General features: G+C 34.6%; 1 protein-coding gene across 1 annotated transcript in view; it reads right to left on the bottom strand.

Annotated features, from left to right (window-relative positions):
• Positions 1-4,047: 4,047 nt before the first annotated feature.
• CCDC141 (coiled-coil domain containing 141) overlaps positions 4,048-17,530 on the bottom strand; it is a 58,581-nt gene continuing 45,098 nt past the window's right edge. The window contains exons 24-30 of the mRNA XM_042822548.1: positions 17,291-17,380; positions 13,024-13,910; positions 11,017-11,189; positions 5,917-6,071; positions 5,693-5,822; positions 5,435-5,600; positions 4,048-4,328 (exon numbers count right to left, since the gene is read on the bottom strand). Of these exons, the coding sequence (XP_042678482.1) occupies positions 4,196-4,328; positions 5,435-5,600; positions 5,693-5,822; positions 5,917-6,071; positions 11,017-11,189; positions 13,024-13,910; positions 17,291-17,380 (1,734 nt within the window). The 3' untranslated portion in view covers positions 4,048-4,195. The remainder of the gene's footprint in view (positions 4,329-5,434; positions 5,601-5,692; positions 5,823-5,916; positions 6,072-11,016; positions 11,190-13,023; positions 13,911-17,290; positions 17,381-17,530) is intronic.

Below are 17,530 nucleotides of genomic sequence, written 5' to 3'. Positions count from 1 at the left end.
AAGCAAACTCTTTAAGAACAGAACTGGCTCATAAGACTATTTATGTGCTTAAACCAAGCTTTTGCTATATTCATAAGCAGAGCACTTCAATGTGCTGTCACCAAGATCCGCACTGAAGAAAATCCCTCCAACACATAGGAAAGCCATTTTTATCACAGGTTTGGTGCTGCTAAGGGAGGGAGGAGCCCAGCAGCTTCATAGCACCCATCTCCTTCCTCAGCCAAAAGGCTTCAGGAGTGGAAAACACCACATGCAAATGAAAGATCAACTCAGGAACGCAATATAAGAAGGATATCTAGAAAAATAAACAGACTGGAGTTTTGTAATATCATCTGCGCTAAGGCTTGAAAACAGCCTGAAGAAAACTTTCAGCCTGATCTCCAGAAACTGCTAAGAGGAGATAACACTGCAGTTCCTGCAAGGGGTATTATACAACAGTTCATAGAACTGAAAGAAACCAGAAAGGACATGCTGCTGTGGCCTCTCTGCCCTTTAGTTTATCCATCTCATAAAGTCAACTTTACAGCTAATTCTTGGCATGCAGCAGCAGCAACTGCAACAGAAACTGAAACCTCCTTCTACATCGGTACCATCTAAACCCCCCGCAGAGTTTGAAAGTCAGAGCACTATGCCTCATATTTGACTTTTTGGTGCAAACGGATGTCAGATAACCTAATCTCTCTGTGTGAGACTTAGTATGATAACGAGCGCATTCATTAGCAAGGAAGACAAGTTGGCTACAAAATGTCTGAAGAAATCTGTGTAAAGGGTATCTCACTTCTGATTCTAAACAGAGACTTGCTAAAATAGCAGACAGTAATTTTATCCTGTATTTGAACACTCAAATGTTCAGTGAAAAATCAGCTCAAAGAAGAAACTGGCAGTTATCAGCCAGTATTCAATAACAAAAAACAGCCAGCTTATTGAAGATAAACAGTGAGAATGTTTAGGAAATTGTGATAATTTTTAAGTGAAAGAGATATGAAAATCGCCAGTTTTGAAGATGAGAAGGCAAGAAGTTCAATTTTTGCAATTTCAATCAAATCAATAATTGTTAATAGATATTAAAAAACATTGCAATGCATTCAAATATGTGAACCATGTATTTTGTATTTTTAAAACAAGCTCCTTCCCATTTTTCTCAGTAAAATTTTATACTCGTTTGAATAATTGTTAGGACTATTTGCATCCTAATAAATGTTTGTACTTTTGTAACATATTTTTGTATCGCTAGTAGACCCAGAAATGAAGAAAACAGTAAAATATTTCTTTATGCTCTTAATATGAATGATTTATAATTACATTACTTTAAAAAAAGCAACTTGGCTCAGACAAGTGTGATTTCTGCATGTTTAGTGTCATATCTACAACATATCTGCAAGTAGAATGATGAAATCAGTCTTAATGTTGCGTAGCAAAGACATTGATGGTAAGAACATGGCAATATTTCTTTACTCACAGTTGAGGCAAAAGCCAGGTAGAGACTTTTTTCTGGTATACATAGAAATGAGGATTATTAATAAATTTCAGCATTAGCTTAAGTTGGCTATAACTTGAAGTACAAACTATAGTGCCAATGCTACTGCAGAATATGCATCACACTATAGGCCAAAAATACATTTGAGGAGTAGTAAATCTTCAACATAATTGAAGATTATTGTTCTAAATAGAAATTAATAATGCTATTGACTTGATGAATGGAATAATTATTTGAGTAGGCCTGCAGGAAGATACCTTGAAAATCACGACTTTAACTGTCAGAGCTAAGAAACGATATCATTCTTTCCAGAATATTGAAAGCTTCCAACTGCTGCTCAGGCAAGTTTTCACTGTACATTTTTTCTTAAGTGGAAATTTGTGGGGTTTTTTTTTGTTTGTTTGTTTGTTTGTTTAAACCACATAAATTGCATGTTTTTGTTTTTTTTTAATTATTATTTCTTAACTAGAAATTTCAGTGGCTGTTATTACCATTGCATTCTTGGAATTATCTAAGGAGAAGACATATAGATGTTGCTTTAGATTTAGTTTTTTCAAGTTTTCCTTCCATAGTATTATATATATATATTTACATACGCAGAACAAGGAAGGAATATTAAAAAAAAAAAAAATACTTAACATCTCCCCTTAGTACACAGGGTCTTCTCAACAAGACCTATGAGGTTGAGTAAAAAATATATAATCTAATGGCTCCATTTCTTTTCACAAAATATTAACTAAAACTATAATACTGGGGAAAATAACAAGTAGCATAAGATGGTTCTTAGAATTCGATAGATACATGCTTTGTGAAAACTCTTGCAACTTTTAGCAAATTCCTGGGCATCAAGGATTTATAAAAAGAAAGGGAAAAAGCTTATCAAACTTACCATGCTTCATAACTGACACATTCTTGAAAATCATTTCAGTGATTAACTGTGCTTCTCACTGCCAAAATAAGGTTGCCAGGCCTTTTATTTGTTTGGAATCAAAACTTTTAACATGCATTCTAAGGTGATTTCTTTCTTTTTTTCAAAGGATCTGATATGTACTCAGTCACTCCTCTGACTACAGTAACAATATTTTCTGTGAAACACCTGAAAAAGAATACGTATACTGGTGAAATGCCAGAAAAATGTAATTGTACAAAATTCACTTCATGTTTGATATTTGTCTGTTTCATTAAAAAAATGAGAGACACTAGGTAAAGGAAAAGAGTGCAAACCTCCGTCTTCATGTCTATATTTATGCGCACATGTACATGGTCTTATGACTCCTTTATGGGCAGGATGCCACTGACTTTTCTCTAAAGTCACACAAGTGATTTATGTGATCAGGCGACGACACATATGTGATGGATTTTTTTCTTCTTGCTTTGTCTTTAGGCTTGTGCTTTAATTTGGAGAGAAATCTAAGTTACTATCAGCCAAATTGCACCTTGTTGGAAACTTGTGTAATGCTTTGGTGTTAGGCCTGGAAGGAAATCTGTAGAGACTTCCTTCCCTGTTTTGCACAAATGACATCTACTTGGATGAAGCACAAAGATGCTGTGCTACTTTAACCTGGTATGCTTCCTTACTTAAGTGCATTGCTGTGGTATACAAATCCAGCATAGGACTGATAAATGTTTATAGAAAGAATGACAAACTGTTTCATAACTGGCAGTTGAAGAAAACATACACTAACTTGTATTGTACGAGCCAGAAGTCTGAGTAGCATAAATCATTTGCAAGCTAGGACTTAGAAAACTTGAGTCAGAAGCTGAATAGCAGATAGTCCCAAATCCAACTAGTTATTGTTAGTTATGATGCCAAGTAACCAGATGAAACAGGTGTTTTTCCCAACCAGTTTTTCCAATTCTGCAAGTGGATGGCACTTCAGATGTCCTCATTTTTTGTAAGGAGCTTTGCAATGAGCTGAAAAGACACCTTGAAGCAAAACTTTCACCTTGCTAATGGTTGTCCTACAATCCAAAAGGCTCATTTTCCTTTCAGGTTTTTGCTATATCATGAAAAGATGCTGCAGGTCATGAGTAATTTTACAGCTGTGAAATCTCTGGTTAAAGCAAGTTTGAAACTAGTTCCACTCTTCTAGACTACAGTGGCACACATCAGCTTGAAATGGACTGCTTTATCACAGTAATCCAATCCTGAAGACAGAAGCCATTTAGCTAAAGACTTCTCCATTATACTAAAAATACTTTAAAGAGAATGCCTGGTCCCTGAAAACATTCGTGGTACAAAGCAGGCATTACACAAAACTGTAACACTTATTTACCATTTCTTTTGATGCACAGTCCCTCTGGGAAATGCCAAAGCATTTTCTTAGGAATAAGGCAATGAACGCAATATTTAATTTGCAGGAATATTTATAAGCAATATATGAAAGCCATATTTGTGTCTGAATTTTCCATGCAAGCTAGAGGGAAGAGCTGATGCCATTGATTGTAATAGTACAAAATGGTTGGTGCTGATGAGCCTGCAATTTATAAGGGCTCAATTCTCTCTTTTCCCATTGTTTTATTCTGATCGATTTGTCCAACACACCAGAAAAAAACCCACAGAACGCTGCTTAATAACTGCTGGGCATTAGTGAGTTTTATTAATAACGATTTATAGAGAAATCAAATATAAATTTCAACCTAGATACACATCAAATAGCTCTCAAATATTCATTTTCTCATCACACAGGGACACAGGAAACAAGATGAACTCCCTCATTAATCGCAGTTCATCTTCTGATCCTTGGCAGTAGGCTGAAGTAAACCAGGAACATGTTCCAGACTGAAGCTAATATCTGGTGGTCTCACAAGCTCATGATACACTCCTTGAAGCCACAGTTTCTCTTCAAACCTTTTATTTAAAAAACAAACAAACAGTTTATATTGTCTCTGTTTTAAATTGTGGCAGCTGCAACATTCCCTTTCATAAGCAGCACTGTAGTGGTTGATATAGGTTCTTGGTCTTGAGATGATAACAAATTAAAGATAAAATACACACTGACTCCATACAGAACATAAATTATCCTTTATCTTACAATAACAAATAATTGGAGGGTACTTATGGTATAAGAAACAGAAGAATAATGAAAAAGGAAATCTGATCTTTCTATACAGTCTCCATGTTTTAATCATGCTGAATATGCTGAGTTATATATCAGCATCAAGTATAATTAATGTAATTTTATATTTGATTCCAGTGCTTTGGAATACTTGTCATCTCACAGTGATACAGAAAACAAACAGTGATACAAAAAAACAAAATAAAACTTGTGAATCAATGCTTAATCAGCTGATTTTAAATCATGACTACTGGAGGATTTTGTGCATGTATACATTTCTTTCATTTAATAAATTCAAACAACACTGAGTGATATTCTGCTGTAATGAGAGAATTAGTGTGTGTTTATATATACATATACGTATATAGAAAATATCAGCTGCCCTACTTAATCAGCTTGCTTTTGCAGAGAAAGCAATACCCATCTTTTGCAAAACATTCATTAGCGTCGTGCAGATGTTAAAAAAAAGTTTGTTATGATAAACACTTTTGTCCCTCAAAAAGAAAATGCCAACATGCTAAAAATAATTATATTCTTAGGTCATGTCAAGAACTCACTGCATAACCAAAGGAAAAATATCTGAACTTCTGGAATAGTTTGTACCCTTAAGTTGTTCATTTGTAAGTTAATACTGAGATTAAGATACCTAGATTAAAGCAAAAACAAAACAATCACTGAACTAAATACCCTGTTTCACATAAATTTCATTTTCTATCGTATTATGAAGTCTTCAACAAAATTTAATACCACTGGGTGTAGATAAATGCAAAAGCGTAGAAGCAGCCACATCATGTGCTCTACATTATGCAAAAATTGAAAGGATCAGAAAGAGTGTTATATGAGTGCTTTGTAAATTAAGGTTACTGCAGCTATTTAACTATTACGAGATGTAACACACCTTACTGGGAGATGCCTAAGGACTGGCATTTGGCCTCTCACACAATACATGTCCTGGTCTTGTACAAGTTCAGCTATGGTGACATCCCCTTTTGTTGAGAAGTACCCATTTTCCCATTCTGATTTAGCCTGACTTACAGTGAAAAGTTCTGGGTTTTTATTTTTCTCTGAAATGAGACAAACATCCAAAATTGGAAATTAAGGTTTCATTTAATACAGCAACATGCCTTAAATCATACCTTTGGCCAAGGTGAATCACCTATCACTGTTACTATAGCAGAACAGCATGCCTTTCCAACTTCATTGCTGGCAACACAGATATACTTCCCAGTATCAGCAAGAGCTACATTTCTTTTTAACAGGTAGTAGTTATCTCCTAATTTCTCAGTCTGTAAAATAGAATGCACATAGGAGATTACTATTAGCATAAAGCAAAATATATTATCTTTCTCTGAGAAACGTTTCAAGAACGTTAGAACATACACTGATGTCTCCAGCAACTATTTGGATATCATCCTTGCTCCAGTAGACATGTGGTATGGGCTTTCCACGTACAGTGCAATGCAGGATTAAATCTTCTCCTTCTTGAAGAGTTGTGTGTCCAAATTTCTGTATGAAATTTGGCCATCTTCCTTGTACTGAAAAAAATGCACTGTATTTTAAATGGCACCACTAAAGCAGATGAAGAAATATCTGTTTTCATGGTTAGAATTTTACAACATTGCAAGACTGGAACAAGCAGACTTCACTTATCTATATAATATAAAGTTTGCTGAAACACATGCAGACTAAACATCTAATAATTTCATGCATCAATGTAGTGATATTAGTTCTATGTCAACGTCAAGGAATCATGTTTGTTGTACAGGTAGTAGGTAACTATGTTGATTGTTATGCTTCAGTAAAGAGAAGATAAATATTCCACATAAATTTAAAGGAACATAGTTAAGATAGTTATTTATCGTATTTAGTGCACTATTGTACATCACATCCTTTCTTCTTTTGATTTTGAAGCAAAAAATAACATCTCACGAAAGCACCCAGCATCTGAATCCAAAATATGATGACCGAGCTAGATATTTTTGCAAAATATCAGTGTGGGGAGTGAAACATTTTCACTCCCTTGTATTAATGAACTGATTGCTGATGTAAGCAGCTTTGCATCATTTCCATACTGTAGGTCTGAGGCCACAACACAGAGCAGAAGTATATACATTTCACTCTCATATTCTTGCTAACCTAAAGTCTATATTAACCAGTGCCATTCTCAGCTGTTGAAAGCTGGCATGCAAAAGCTGCCACCATGATTTCATCGCATGCACCTGAAGCAGATTTTTGAATCTGCAGATTTCAATATGAGAATCAACCAATCTGAAAAAAAAAAAAAAAAAATCAGATCTGAATGGAAGCATGACAATGATCAATCAGATATTATCTTGATTTTGGATCAGTATGTCAGCAGAACATAAAAAATAGAGTGACCAATTTCTAGGCAACAAAGAGAAAAATACATGCAGAGAAAACTATTAAGTGGCCTATAACTGTTAGAAAAACATGCTTTAGAATTCAACATCGCAGCAATCTGATGTAAAATGATGTGATCATAGCCTGATAACAATTATCAAAAAGTAACATAATATTTTACCAATGGTTTTCCCATTTTCAAAAAGTAACTATTTCACCAATGGTTTTCCTATTATATCATTATTAAATGTCAGAATCACAGAATCATTAAGGTTGGACAAAACCTTTAAGACCATCTAGCCCAACCATCAATCTATCACCATCATGCCCACTTTTTCCTGCTTCACAAAAAGAAATATTTCAGGTTGTTTAGGCTACTGAAAACCCATTCTGATGGCTTCAGGTAGGAAAAATGTTTATGATCTGAATATCCTTATCCAGAACTCCACTGTCCTTGAATATCATGGTCTAAACTCATTAAAGAGAATCTGTCTTGTAATTTTTAGTAACATAGTTCCCCTGAGTCACAAAAGAAACACACACACACAGTGTACTAGCTTAACCTGCAAAGTCTCCAGAGAAAGGCCCAGAAATAAGCATACCTTACCAGTCATTTGAGAGGAAGCCACCTGCTCCACTGCAGCTCCATCCACATCTGATTCAAACACAACCAGAGGAATGCCTCAGCCTCCCTTAGCCTACTAACTCATACAAGGCCCACAGTCAGGCTGCTTCTTTTGAAAAATGAAAAGAATTAGCCCCTTCCCCTTAAAATTTATACATGTTGTGGAAGTACCCTTTCATACAGTTCCACTTCTAGTCAGACAATCTTGTTCAACTCCTTCTTAATAAGCTTCTGTATATAAAGAAGGAGGAAGTAAGGTTAGGTTAGTAATGTGCGTCATTATTTATGTTGCAAGGCTAAAGGGATACTTAAGTCTGCTTTTTAAGAGAGGATTCAGAAGGATGTTCATATTCTGGTATCTTGACATAATTATAGGTTCAAAACTGTGACTGCATTTAGAGAAGCTCAGTACTGTAAAATAAGAAAGCATCAAAACCAGAACAAAAGCCAGCCAAATGTACTTTCTGCTTCTACGTAACATTTAAAAGAAGGAGGAAGTAAAGTATATGCTACTTGAAATATAAAGGAAAAAAAAAGTCTAGCTTTGAAATTATTGCTGAAATTCACTGGCTTAAGGATGTCCTTCTCCAGCCAACAAATCTGAGAAAGTGAGCACGGGTATAGTTTTAACACTACATTATAGCAATGATCAACTAGGATATAACATCAATGCAGTTTCCTCATCTGGGAAGTCTTCCAGACTATCAAGTCAAATTTCATTAAGCAATGCATTCAAAAAGTCCATTAAGATCAACTATCTTCCACACCTCATTCAGTACATTAGCTACCGAAAAGACTATCAAAATGTTTTTTTTTTTTTTTAAAAAAAGAGGAAAATAAATATGGAAATTACAAACTTCAACCACAAGTCTCATTTCATGAGTTATTGAACCATGATTTAGAATAAAGGAAAAAAAAAACAGAACATAATTGTATTGATTTTATAAGTGTATTTTTGCAAAGGGCGAAGTCTGAAATGCTAGTTCCAGCCTTGCGTACTGTAGGGCAGAAAGACTCAACACACATCTTGCACCAAAGGTGATTCTCCTCCAACCACAAAGGAGAAACATACCTCTCAACTTTGCTCTCTGTTCATTTAAAGACAAAACAATGAACATTCTAGCACTGAACTTCTTGCAGCTTTCAAGATGAAGAGCACGTATACATTAAAACTAAGATGAAGCTTTGAGTCTAGCCTCTACAGAGCACAGATCAGGGACAACTCTTCCTGTCTCTAGCCTTACGTTAATGATTAATTTAAAAGCCAGATTCTAGCAGAGGCAAGGGAAAAGGAAGCAGTATCTCTGCTTTCACTCCTGTTCAGGTTTTGTTTTTTTAATTATTTTTTTTCCTTGGAACTTGCACTTACTCTTAAGATTGAAGGCAAAAGTGATTTAAAGTGATCTGAATGGCCTATAAAGTTAGAAAAGCAGAAAACAAATCAAAACATATGAGTACTTTTAATTTCTGAATAACAGGCTTCTGGAAGAATCACGCTCTCAGTAAAAGTAGAGGACTGAAGGACAGCCATCACTCAGTAATTTTTTCCAAACAGAAAGTGAATGATATAAATAAGATTGTCATGCAGTGGCAGCTCTTCAGCATTAAAAAAAAAATAATCTTAGAATTCATAGAGGAGGCATTTTGTGTTTGTTCTTAACACACTTTCCAACATAATGGTTATGCAATTCAGCTTGCTCATACAGATTCCTTGCTTTGTGTTTGCAGCAAACACAGAGATAAATGAAGTCACAAAGACATAAGAACACTATGCTGAATTTTACTTTCTTGAAAATTGAAAGATTGAAAATCATACTAATTATTAAAAATAGCTTTACTTTGAAATAGCACTTTTGAAAAAGAGTTAATTTTTATACCTTGGTGATCGGATCAACATTTTCAGGAGATTATCAAACTCAAAGTTGTTTATTTGGGGTTTTGTCAAATATTTTGTTCCTGTTTGTTCACTACCTCTTATTATCTTCCCTCTCTCATTGCTATGAGGTTATATTCCCTTCTGAACGTCTCCTGTTTCAAAGTTACAGGAATTTTAATAAAGTTATAGTCACTGAGCCAAAATATCTAAATGTCAGTCTTCAATTTCATCTACCCCTGCAAGTTCAAGTATGTATTCTGCTCACAGCCTGCTGCCTGGTAAACGACTTATTTACTTTATCTTGCATAATTTACTGAAAAGAAATATTTCCTGTCTCTAAATTTTCCATATCAACATAGACATAACATGAAAGCTGCAAATCAAAGGTGCTGGAAAAATCATTCAGCTTTTGCCACAATTGTTTTTACTGTACTTGCACAAGTGCTAAAATTAAAGAGACTTAATTTTCATTTAAGCATTTAAGTGGAACCTTTTACTAATACTTTTGTCAAAGATTTAATCAAATTACATAAATAATATCCATGGCTGTTCCTATTATGATTTGTTATATATAGACAAGTTTTTGTTTTGGATTTACCACTTACTAAAGGAGAATGATGTGTGTGTGTGAGTGAGAGAGAGAGAGAGAGAACGCGCGCATGCTTTTGAGTATTTCCTCATCTTGATTGATTCTTTCTGAAATAAGTGCATTAAAACTTTTTAAAAGCACATTCCATAAAATAGTATCTTTCTTGTCCTATAGTAATGCTTTACATAATTGTCAGAAATATTTAGAGTTGTACTTTTATAAAATGACAAAAGTATCACAAGCATCTGCTTTAGAAGGTGGATGTGTTGGAAGGCCTCAGGTTTCGTTTTGAAAAATATTTGCAAGTTTTATCTAGGATACACTAAGTGCTACTTACGCAAATTCTGACAATTCTATGCCAAATTTCTGTAGTGCACATTACCACAACTCTATTGCAACTTTAATCTGTGGAGATTACCTGCTGATATGAGACAAATTTAAGTCTGACAGTATTCATGACTGCACTGTCATATATCACTTTATACTAAGAATCTTTATCCTATAAATGAAAAAAAGAAATGAGAAAAGGTCATTGGAAAAAGCACATTTTATGTTTAAAATAAATTTCAGCACCCTTCTCCCTCCTCACCATAATGGATGTGTTGATATGAGCACTCTGTGTGTACTGAGACAAGCAGTAGCTATAAAACTTCAGCTCTTCATAATGCCAACGTATTTAAAATGCAAAAATAGATTCTAGAAAAAATTTTCTAAAAATTTGATTCTAGAAAATCCTTGTAACTTTTGTTTTTGTTTTTAATCTCAGCTTCATTAGGGTAAAGGAAAACAAGCACATAACACAGGTATTAAGGAACAAGCAATATATCAAATGTTACATAAAAGTAGTTTGGTACAGGTGGTGAAAGAATCAGTGTAGGAAAATAAATTTCATTGTCTTAGCATGTGAGAACAAAGTCCAGTGCATTCAGTACCATACTTATTTTGTGAATAGCCAGTACATTAGTGATATGCTAATATAAATGATACACAGCGTTATCCAGTCTATTCTTGCAACAGGTGGCCTGTTACCTTGCACACGGAGAATAGCACTTGATGATATAGTGCCACTAGAATTTTTAGCCCGAGCAACATAGAGGCCAGCATCATTATCACACACCTTCTGAATGAATAAAGTATGCTTTGTCTCCTTTTGGGAAAGCTTTAAGTGCTCATCAGCAGTCACTTTCTGGCCTTTCTTGTACCTGAAGCAGAGAGTCAGTTTTCAAGTCAGATTTATGTCATTGTATGCCAAGCAGATCTTTCCAAGTTACCAATAACCTTACAACACAAAATTAGTAGCAAAGAAGTTCGCAGCTGTGCTTTCAGTCCTCATGTTTAAAGTTATATCTAAATATTTGAATTCTTCAAATTACTGCAGAAGATTTTCTTACCTCTGGAAAACGTGGCTTTGAAAATGGTTTTGCATGGACAAGTCACTCACTTATCTCATTGCAGTATTCAAGACTGTAGCATGAAGGCCTATACTCTTAATTTTGCTAGTAAAGTAGTCAAATCCTTATTCAATTTGGAGAAAACAGGATCTTAAGATGCACAAGCAATACAGAAATTGCCAAACATCTGTGTTCAGCACAAAGAAGAGGCAAGGACCTGTTTCTCCACCACAGCCCACTCACACTTTTGTAGTTCACATCAGGCAGGATAGAACAGGTATCATATTCTATGACTTCAGAGTCTGTCACGATGTATTGGTCTTGCCTACTAATATACATTTTGGAAGTGAGAGAAAGTTCTGGCTCTTTTTAGCTGGTTGCATTTCAGCATAACCTAACCTGAACGCAGATGTGATTTCCAAAGGGTATATCTAATGAAATGTTGACACTGGTACCAAATACATGATTTCAGTGTTACCATACTGAATTTTTAAATTATAAATGTATCACTTATCTATTTTAATAATTTTCTAATTTGCTTTCTGTGGAATGCTATTCTTTAAAAGATCAGATATCAACCATGAACACTCTTACAAGCTAAATTAATGCTTTCTTGTGGTAAAACGAAATTGAAGGTACATGGTTTTACCAGCACTACTCCTCAAAGTATATGGAATGATTGGATCTAGAGCAAAGTAACTTTATTGATACCAATAGAGGATATATCACCAAGATTGCAGAATACAGTATTTTTCTCAGTGCCATGGAAGAAAATTCGGCTTACAGATTGCCTTATTGAAATGCTCTGTCTTCTGCGAAATAGATATGCTTTACATGTGTACTTTTAGTAACATTGTCAAGTTAAGATCATTAGGAAGCATATATTATTTTAACAGACTAAAAGAAAGGCATCTATGGTGAACGTCTAGTGTGAAGGAATAGCAAATGAGGGAAAACTTAATGAAAAATAGACCAAAAAACACAGGACTAATACTGAAATCTTGAAATCCTGTCCTCTTGTTCAGCCAGTACCTAGTTTTGCATGGAACTTTTAAAATATCATACTGAAAGATATGATGAAGTATAAAGAAATTTGATTAGACAGAAGTTCAGAGATAGGACTGTGCAAGAATACAGATATATATATAAAAGGTACTCTTAGATTTTGTTTGTTTTTGATGTGTAAACTACCTCCAATTTTGAACAACTCTATCACGTATTTAGAAATATATTTGTCTCTATGTATATTTAGTGACTATATAACTGTGTCCATCTGTCTATACACTGTGGCAAGTACCTTGAAAAAGAAGCAGATTTAGAGTAAATCGGGAGTGAGCATTTAAGACAATACTGAACAAAGGGAATGTTGGAGTACAGAACATAAATACTTGACGAATCCACTTAAAGAATGTTGAATATGCTTCCAGTTGTTCAGTGTTCTCATTATACTTAAAATTATGTACAACGATCATTTGAAGTAGGTTAATTGTCAAATAATTCTGAAAGTGGGAATCATGCAGAAGTGTGGAGTGGAAAGAACAGAAGGTGTTTAGTCTAGTCTATAGATTAATAGAATATAGTTGTAAGTGATTCAAGGTGCCTCACTAATAGATATATTTACTTTTTCTCATTGTAAGCTACCCACCATGTCAGTGTAGGCTCTGGGATTCCTGTTACTTCTACTTCCAGAGTTACCGGAGAACCTTCCATGACGGTTACATTAGACAGAAGCTGGGAGAAGTTAGGAGCCTGTCCAGTTAGGCAGGCCATGCTGTTCTTTTCTGATGTACTTTTAATCTCTTCTCGGATGACCATCTGCCTCTGACAGCTTCTGGTGGCGTCTGATTGAAAGACGAAACCTGAGAATGCATCAGGCAAAGCATGCAGCCTGTCCTGGGTTTTAGTACAGTTATTTGAGTCATGCAATTGTTCTTGTGTTTCTGCCATGCTTTTATGAATTTCAAGGTGCTGCAAAAGTGTTTTGCGCGCTTCACTCATTGTGCTATATGCTGGTTTGGCACTTATTGTGCAGGAAGCAGCACTAGCTTCACATACTGCTTGTAAACTACAAGGCAGAGGAGAATCTGCTCTGACTTTTGGACCAGAATCTGTTGAAGAGATACAAAACTTCTCAAGCTGAGCTGATGGCCTTTCCATTCTAGTATTTGTAGCATCAGCATAAGCAGAATTTGTTAAGAGATCAGATGATTCCATCAATCTTTTATCACTGGAGGTTTTCTGCATTTGCAAGCTATATGAACTGGCATGCAGATTATGAGAACTACAACAGCGTTGCTCTTCTAGCTCGGTTTCAGAATGTAAGAGATTAGACTCTGGTGTCTCAGAAAGTGGTGGCAAAGAGATATCATCAGGTGATATACACTCGTATTCATCTCCAGAGGGTATTTCTTCTGCCAGGAATTCAGTCTGTAAACTATCCTCTTTGGCTGAAGATGACAGCTCTGTATCCTGTGAAACAAGATCCTCACCAGCTGGGCAGATAATTGGAATATCAGCCAATTTATTCCTCTCCTTAAATTAGGAGGGGATGGAGAAGAATGGAAAGAAAGGAAAAACAGAGAGAGAGAGAGAGAGAGAGAGAGAGAGAGAGAGAGAGAGAGAGACCAGGTTATCATTTAAACCATCACCTTTTCATACAAAAGCTGGCAAAAAATATTTGAAATCTTTCTTCTATTTAAGCTTAATTAATGTATCATAAGAAGAGGAAGAAATAGGTGGAAAAGGATAGTCATCACAAAAGCTTGCTGCAGCTAACTAGAATTTCAAACTGTTTGGACAAACTACCAGATATAATAAGTATTTGGTCTAATCATAACAGGAACAAGAAAAAGTACTTCATCTGTAAACAAGCGGCAACTTGTGGACTTGTAGGAGGTTTTCATAATAGCATTTGTGTTTGGTGGGTGGGTGTACACGCGAAAGGAGGTGGCATGACATTTATATGGGAAACAGTTACATAATAAAAGTAGATTAATAGCCAAGCTACTGGACTTCTGTTACTTGATGTTCACGTATTGAGGAGTTAGAGTTAAATCAATATCTTCAAGATTTTTTTCAAACACATTGTATTTTCTTTATTTTGTACCAGTTGTTTCAAGATCTCATCCAAATATTAACAAAAAATAAAGTTAAGATTCTTTTTATTTCCTTCTACCAAGAATAAAAAACCCTCTCATTTAAAAAAAAAGAATTAGATGCGGCGTGAGAACAGCATTCACCGCTGTGAATACAATACAATGTGTTTTATCCAAAACGTTCAAAGCACTTCAAAGATGAAGTTTGTGTTAAAGGTTTTCCACAATTATCTGATAAGATCCAAACCTCAAATTGTCTTTCAATATGAACAGTGATATAAAAACAATCAAAATTGAATTTCCAAATTGGTGGAAAGCATAAATTTTTCACCTTTCAAATTGCACAGAAGAAAATAAAACCTTGATTTATACTTCCTAACTTGTCATGTATTCAAATGTTTTTACTGAGGTTCTGACTAATGGTATAGCTATTTCTAGAAAATATTTCTTTTTAGGGATTAACTTCAATATCCTCATACATTCTCTCAACTTCGCAAATTTGGCTGTCACCAAGCTCTTATAACCTTACCATCAGTGTTCTAAGTGACCATATCAATTTTATACACAACCAGATTAGCAATTCTTTCTTAAATTACTTAATATACACCTAGGCAGAAAATCTAGGCTGTTTGGTTTGAAATACATCAGCAAATTTAATAAACCAAATCTGATTAATATTAAGATTAAATATTAAGAGGTCAAAAGTGACTTAAGAATATTAAACACTGAAGATTTCCATTAAAAAAAAAAAAAAAACAAAACAAGACACATAGGCCAAATTTTCCAAATAGCATAGCCTGTCTGAATGAAATTAATGGTCTATACACATTGTTCAAGAACCTACACGTACGTGTGCAGATTGGCATACATTTGGGACATGTCTGTGAGAAAGCCACAACAATGTTGGAATCTTCCATTAACTAATCTAGGATCCTAGTGCAGGGCTGTGCTGCCAGTTTCATAGTTATCAAATCTCAGAAGTCACAGAAGTCACTCCAGACATTGCTTTAAAATGACCCTAGAGAAACTGCTGATGTTCTGGTGAAAAAAAATTGTAGGTGAGCTGTGAGCAAACTGTAAGAAAGGCTTTAGCAGCATGAGGGCTTTTGCCCTCATCTGCCACTTGTAATCAAATCATTAAAAAAAGCACCAAAAGCACCACTTTTTAGAGAGTTATATTATTAAAGCATATTAATATTGCAAAAATTAGATTGCAGAAGCATAGACAAAATTATACGTTCAATGTGAAATTGGAAATGGGCCAAGTCTTTCCCAGAAGGGATGGAAATTTAAGACAGAAAAGACCTAGTAAGAATGAATCTGATTAAGCATGGAGTAATGAAAAGGGTGGAGATAGCATAATTGCCATATTTCACATCTCCAATCAGCAGCTGAGGCACAGTCTAACAAGGATTGATAGGGCTGTGACCTAGCAAAATAAAAAATAAGGCTATGGTTTTCTGCCAGATTGTTATTTTTTTTTTTGAACAGACAAATTCTGGGTGAAATCTGGGCTCCAAGTCAACGGTGAAAGCCCTATCAACTTGGAACAGAGGTGACAAAGTAAATTAAGGTAAGTTTTGGTTCATCAGCAGAGAAGAGGATGTTCTGTATAGATCTAAAGGGAACAATAACATCATTTGAATTTCTACAATTTAAAACAATTTAATGTAGCATTGGTTTACATTATCATCTTGCAAAACTTTAGATCTCCAAATCAACTCCTAAATTACCCTACCTTTGTAAAGACTTAAATATGCTATCATCCATTCCCATGTAACCTGAAAGTCTGATACATTTACAAACCAATACCCCAAGGCTTCAAAATGTTCATCAAGTTAGAAGAATTAATCTCTAAAAAAAAAAAAAAACAAAACAAACAAAAAAAAAAAAAACAAAACCCACCCTTTTTTTATTGCCTGCATTTCTAAGACTGCATTTGTTCATTGACAGTTTTAATACCTCTTGTATTTATGATATATCAAAAATCAACTGTCTATGTCCTAGGATTTTTTTATTACAATTCTATATGTATACCTAGCCTTTAAATACTTTGCTTTTGTGCATTATCTCAACATGCTACTGATACCTATTTAATGTTGGTAAGAGACAGGATATTGTTTCTCTTCTCAGTATCGTATTTTGAATTTATAAGCAATATCTGACCCCATTTGAAATAAAATAAAAAACATTTGAAAATTTATGTTAAAGATAATGATTTCTCTTTCTGATGAAGATTTGTGACTTAGAAAGCATCAAAACTTTCACCTGTTCAAATTGTGTTCAAATTCTGAGTTACGTAGCTTTACTTACAGAATATTATGAATAATTTGAATATTTTCATTCTGTGCGTCTAGAGGTCCAATGAATTTTAGAGTTCTAAAAAATACTAAAAGCAGTCTCCTTTATGACTTATCTTCCTTAATGCTGAATATGTTCTCCCTTGAGAAAGCAGAAATGGTCACATAGAAGATGGCTGTGTTAGGAATAATGCGTCAATAGTACTTAAGGGAAAAAAATGGTAAAAAAAAAAAAAAGTATGAAAATAAGAGTTTCAAAAAGGAAAAATAGTTCTGCATGGAGAATGTTGAGGAGATATACAGACAAGTAAAAAGTATGAAAAAGAAAACTGCATAGGGAAAAAAGTGTGGGTTGCATGGAGTATCTAAAAAAAAAAAAAAAAAAAAGACAAATGAAGGTACCAAGACTACACTGACACAATTTACCTTAAGGGATGCTCATGAGGGAAATTAATAAACTTTCCAACAATGTACAAAGCCTCCTAACAAAGTGAGGTTCTAGTCAAAACAAACCAACCTGATGCTTTTCTTCATCTGCTTTGTCTTCACATTCTTCTTGACTATTTCCTTTTTTTTGAGCAGTAACCAGCTCTCCAAAGTCATCTTTCTGCCACATGAAAAGAAGATTAAGTTGATACACAACAGAAGACAGTAATCAGTAATTTCACACTGACTTGTACTCAGTGCAATGGTGTAGCACGTCATCAGTAAAAGTGTATGTTACTTATGACAAACATATTCAACAGAACCCAATTCA

Source organism: Centrocercus urophasianus, unplaced genomic scaffold (assembly GCF_019232065.1).
Source record: "Centrocercus urophasianus isolate 14NV4802_14NV808 unplaced genomic scaffold, USGS_Curo_1.0 seq_20, whole genome shotgun sequence".
NCBI lineage: Eukaryota > Metazoa > Chordata > Aves > Galliformes > Phasianidae > Centrocercus > Centrocercus urophasianus.
The sequence above is the reverse complement of the archived record's forward strand: the minus strand, read 5'-3'. Positions and strand labels throughout refer to the sequence as shown.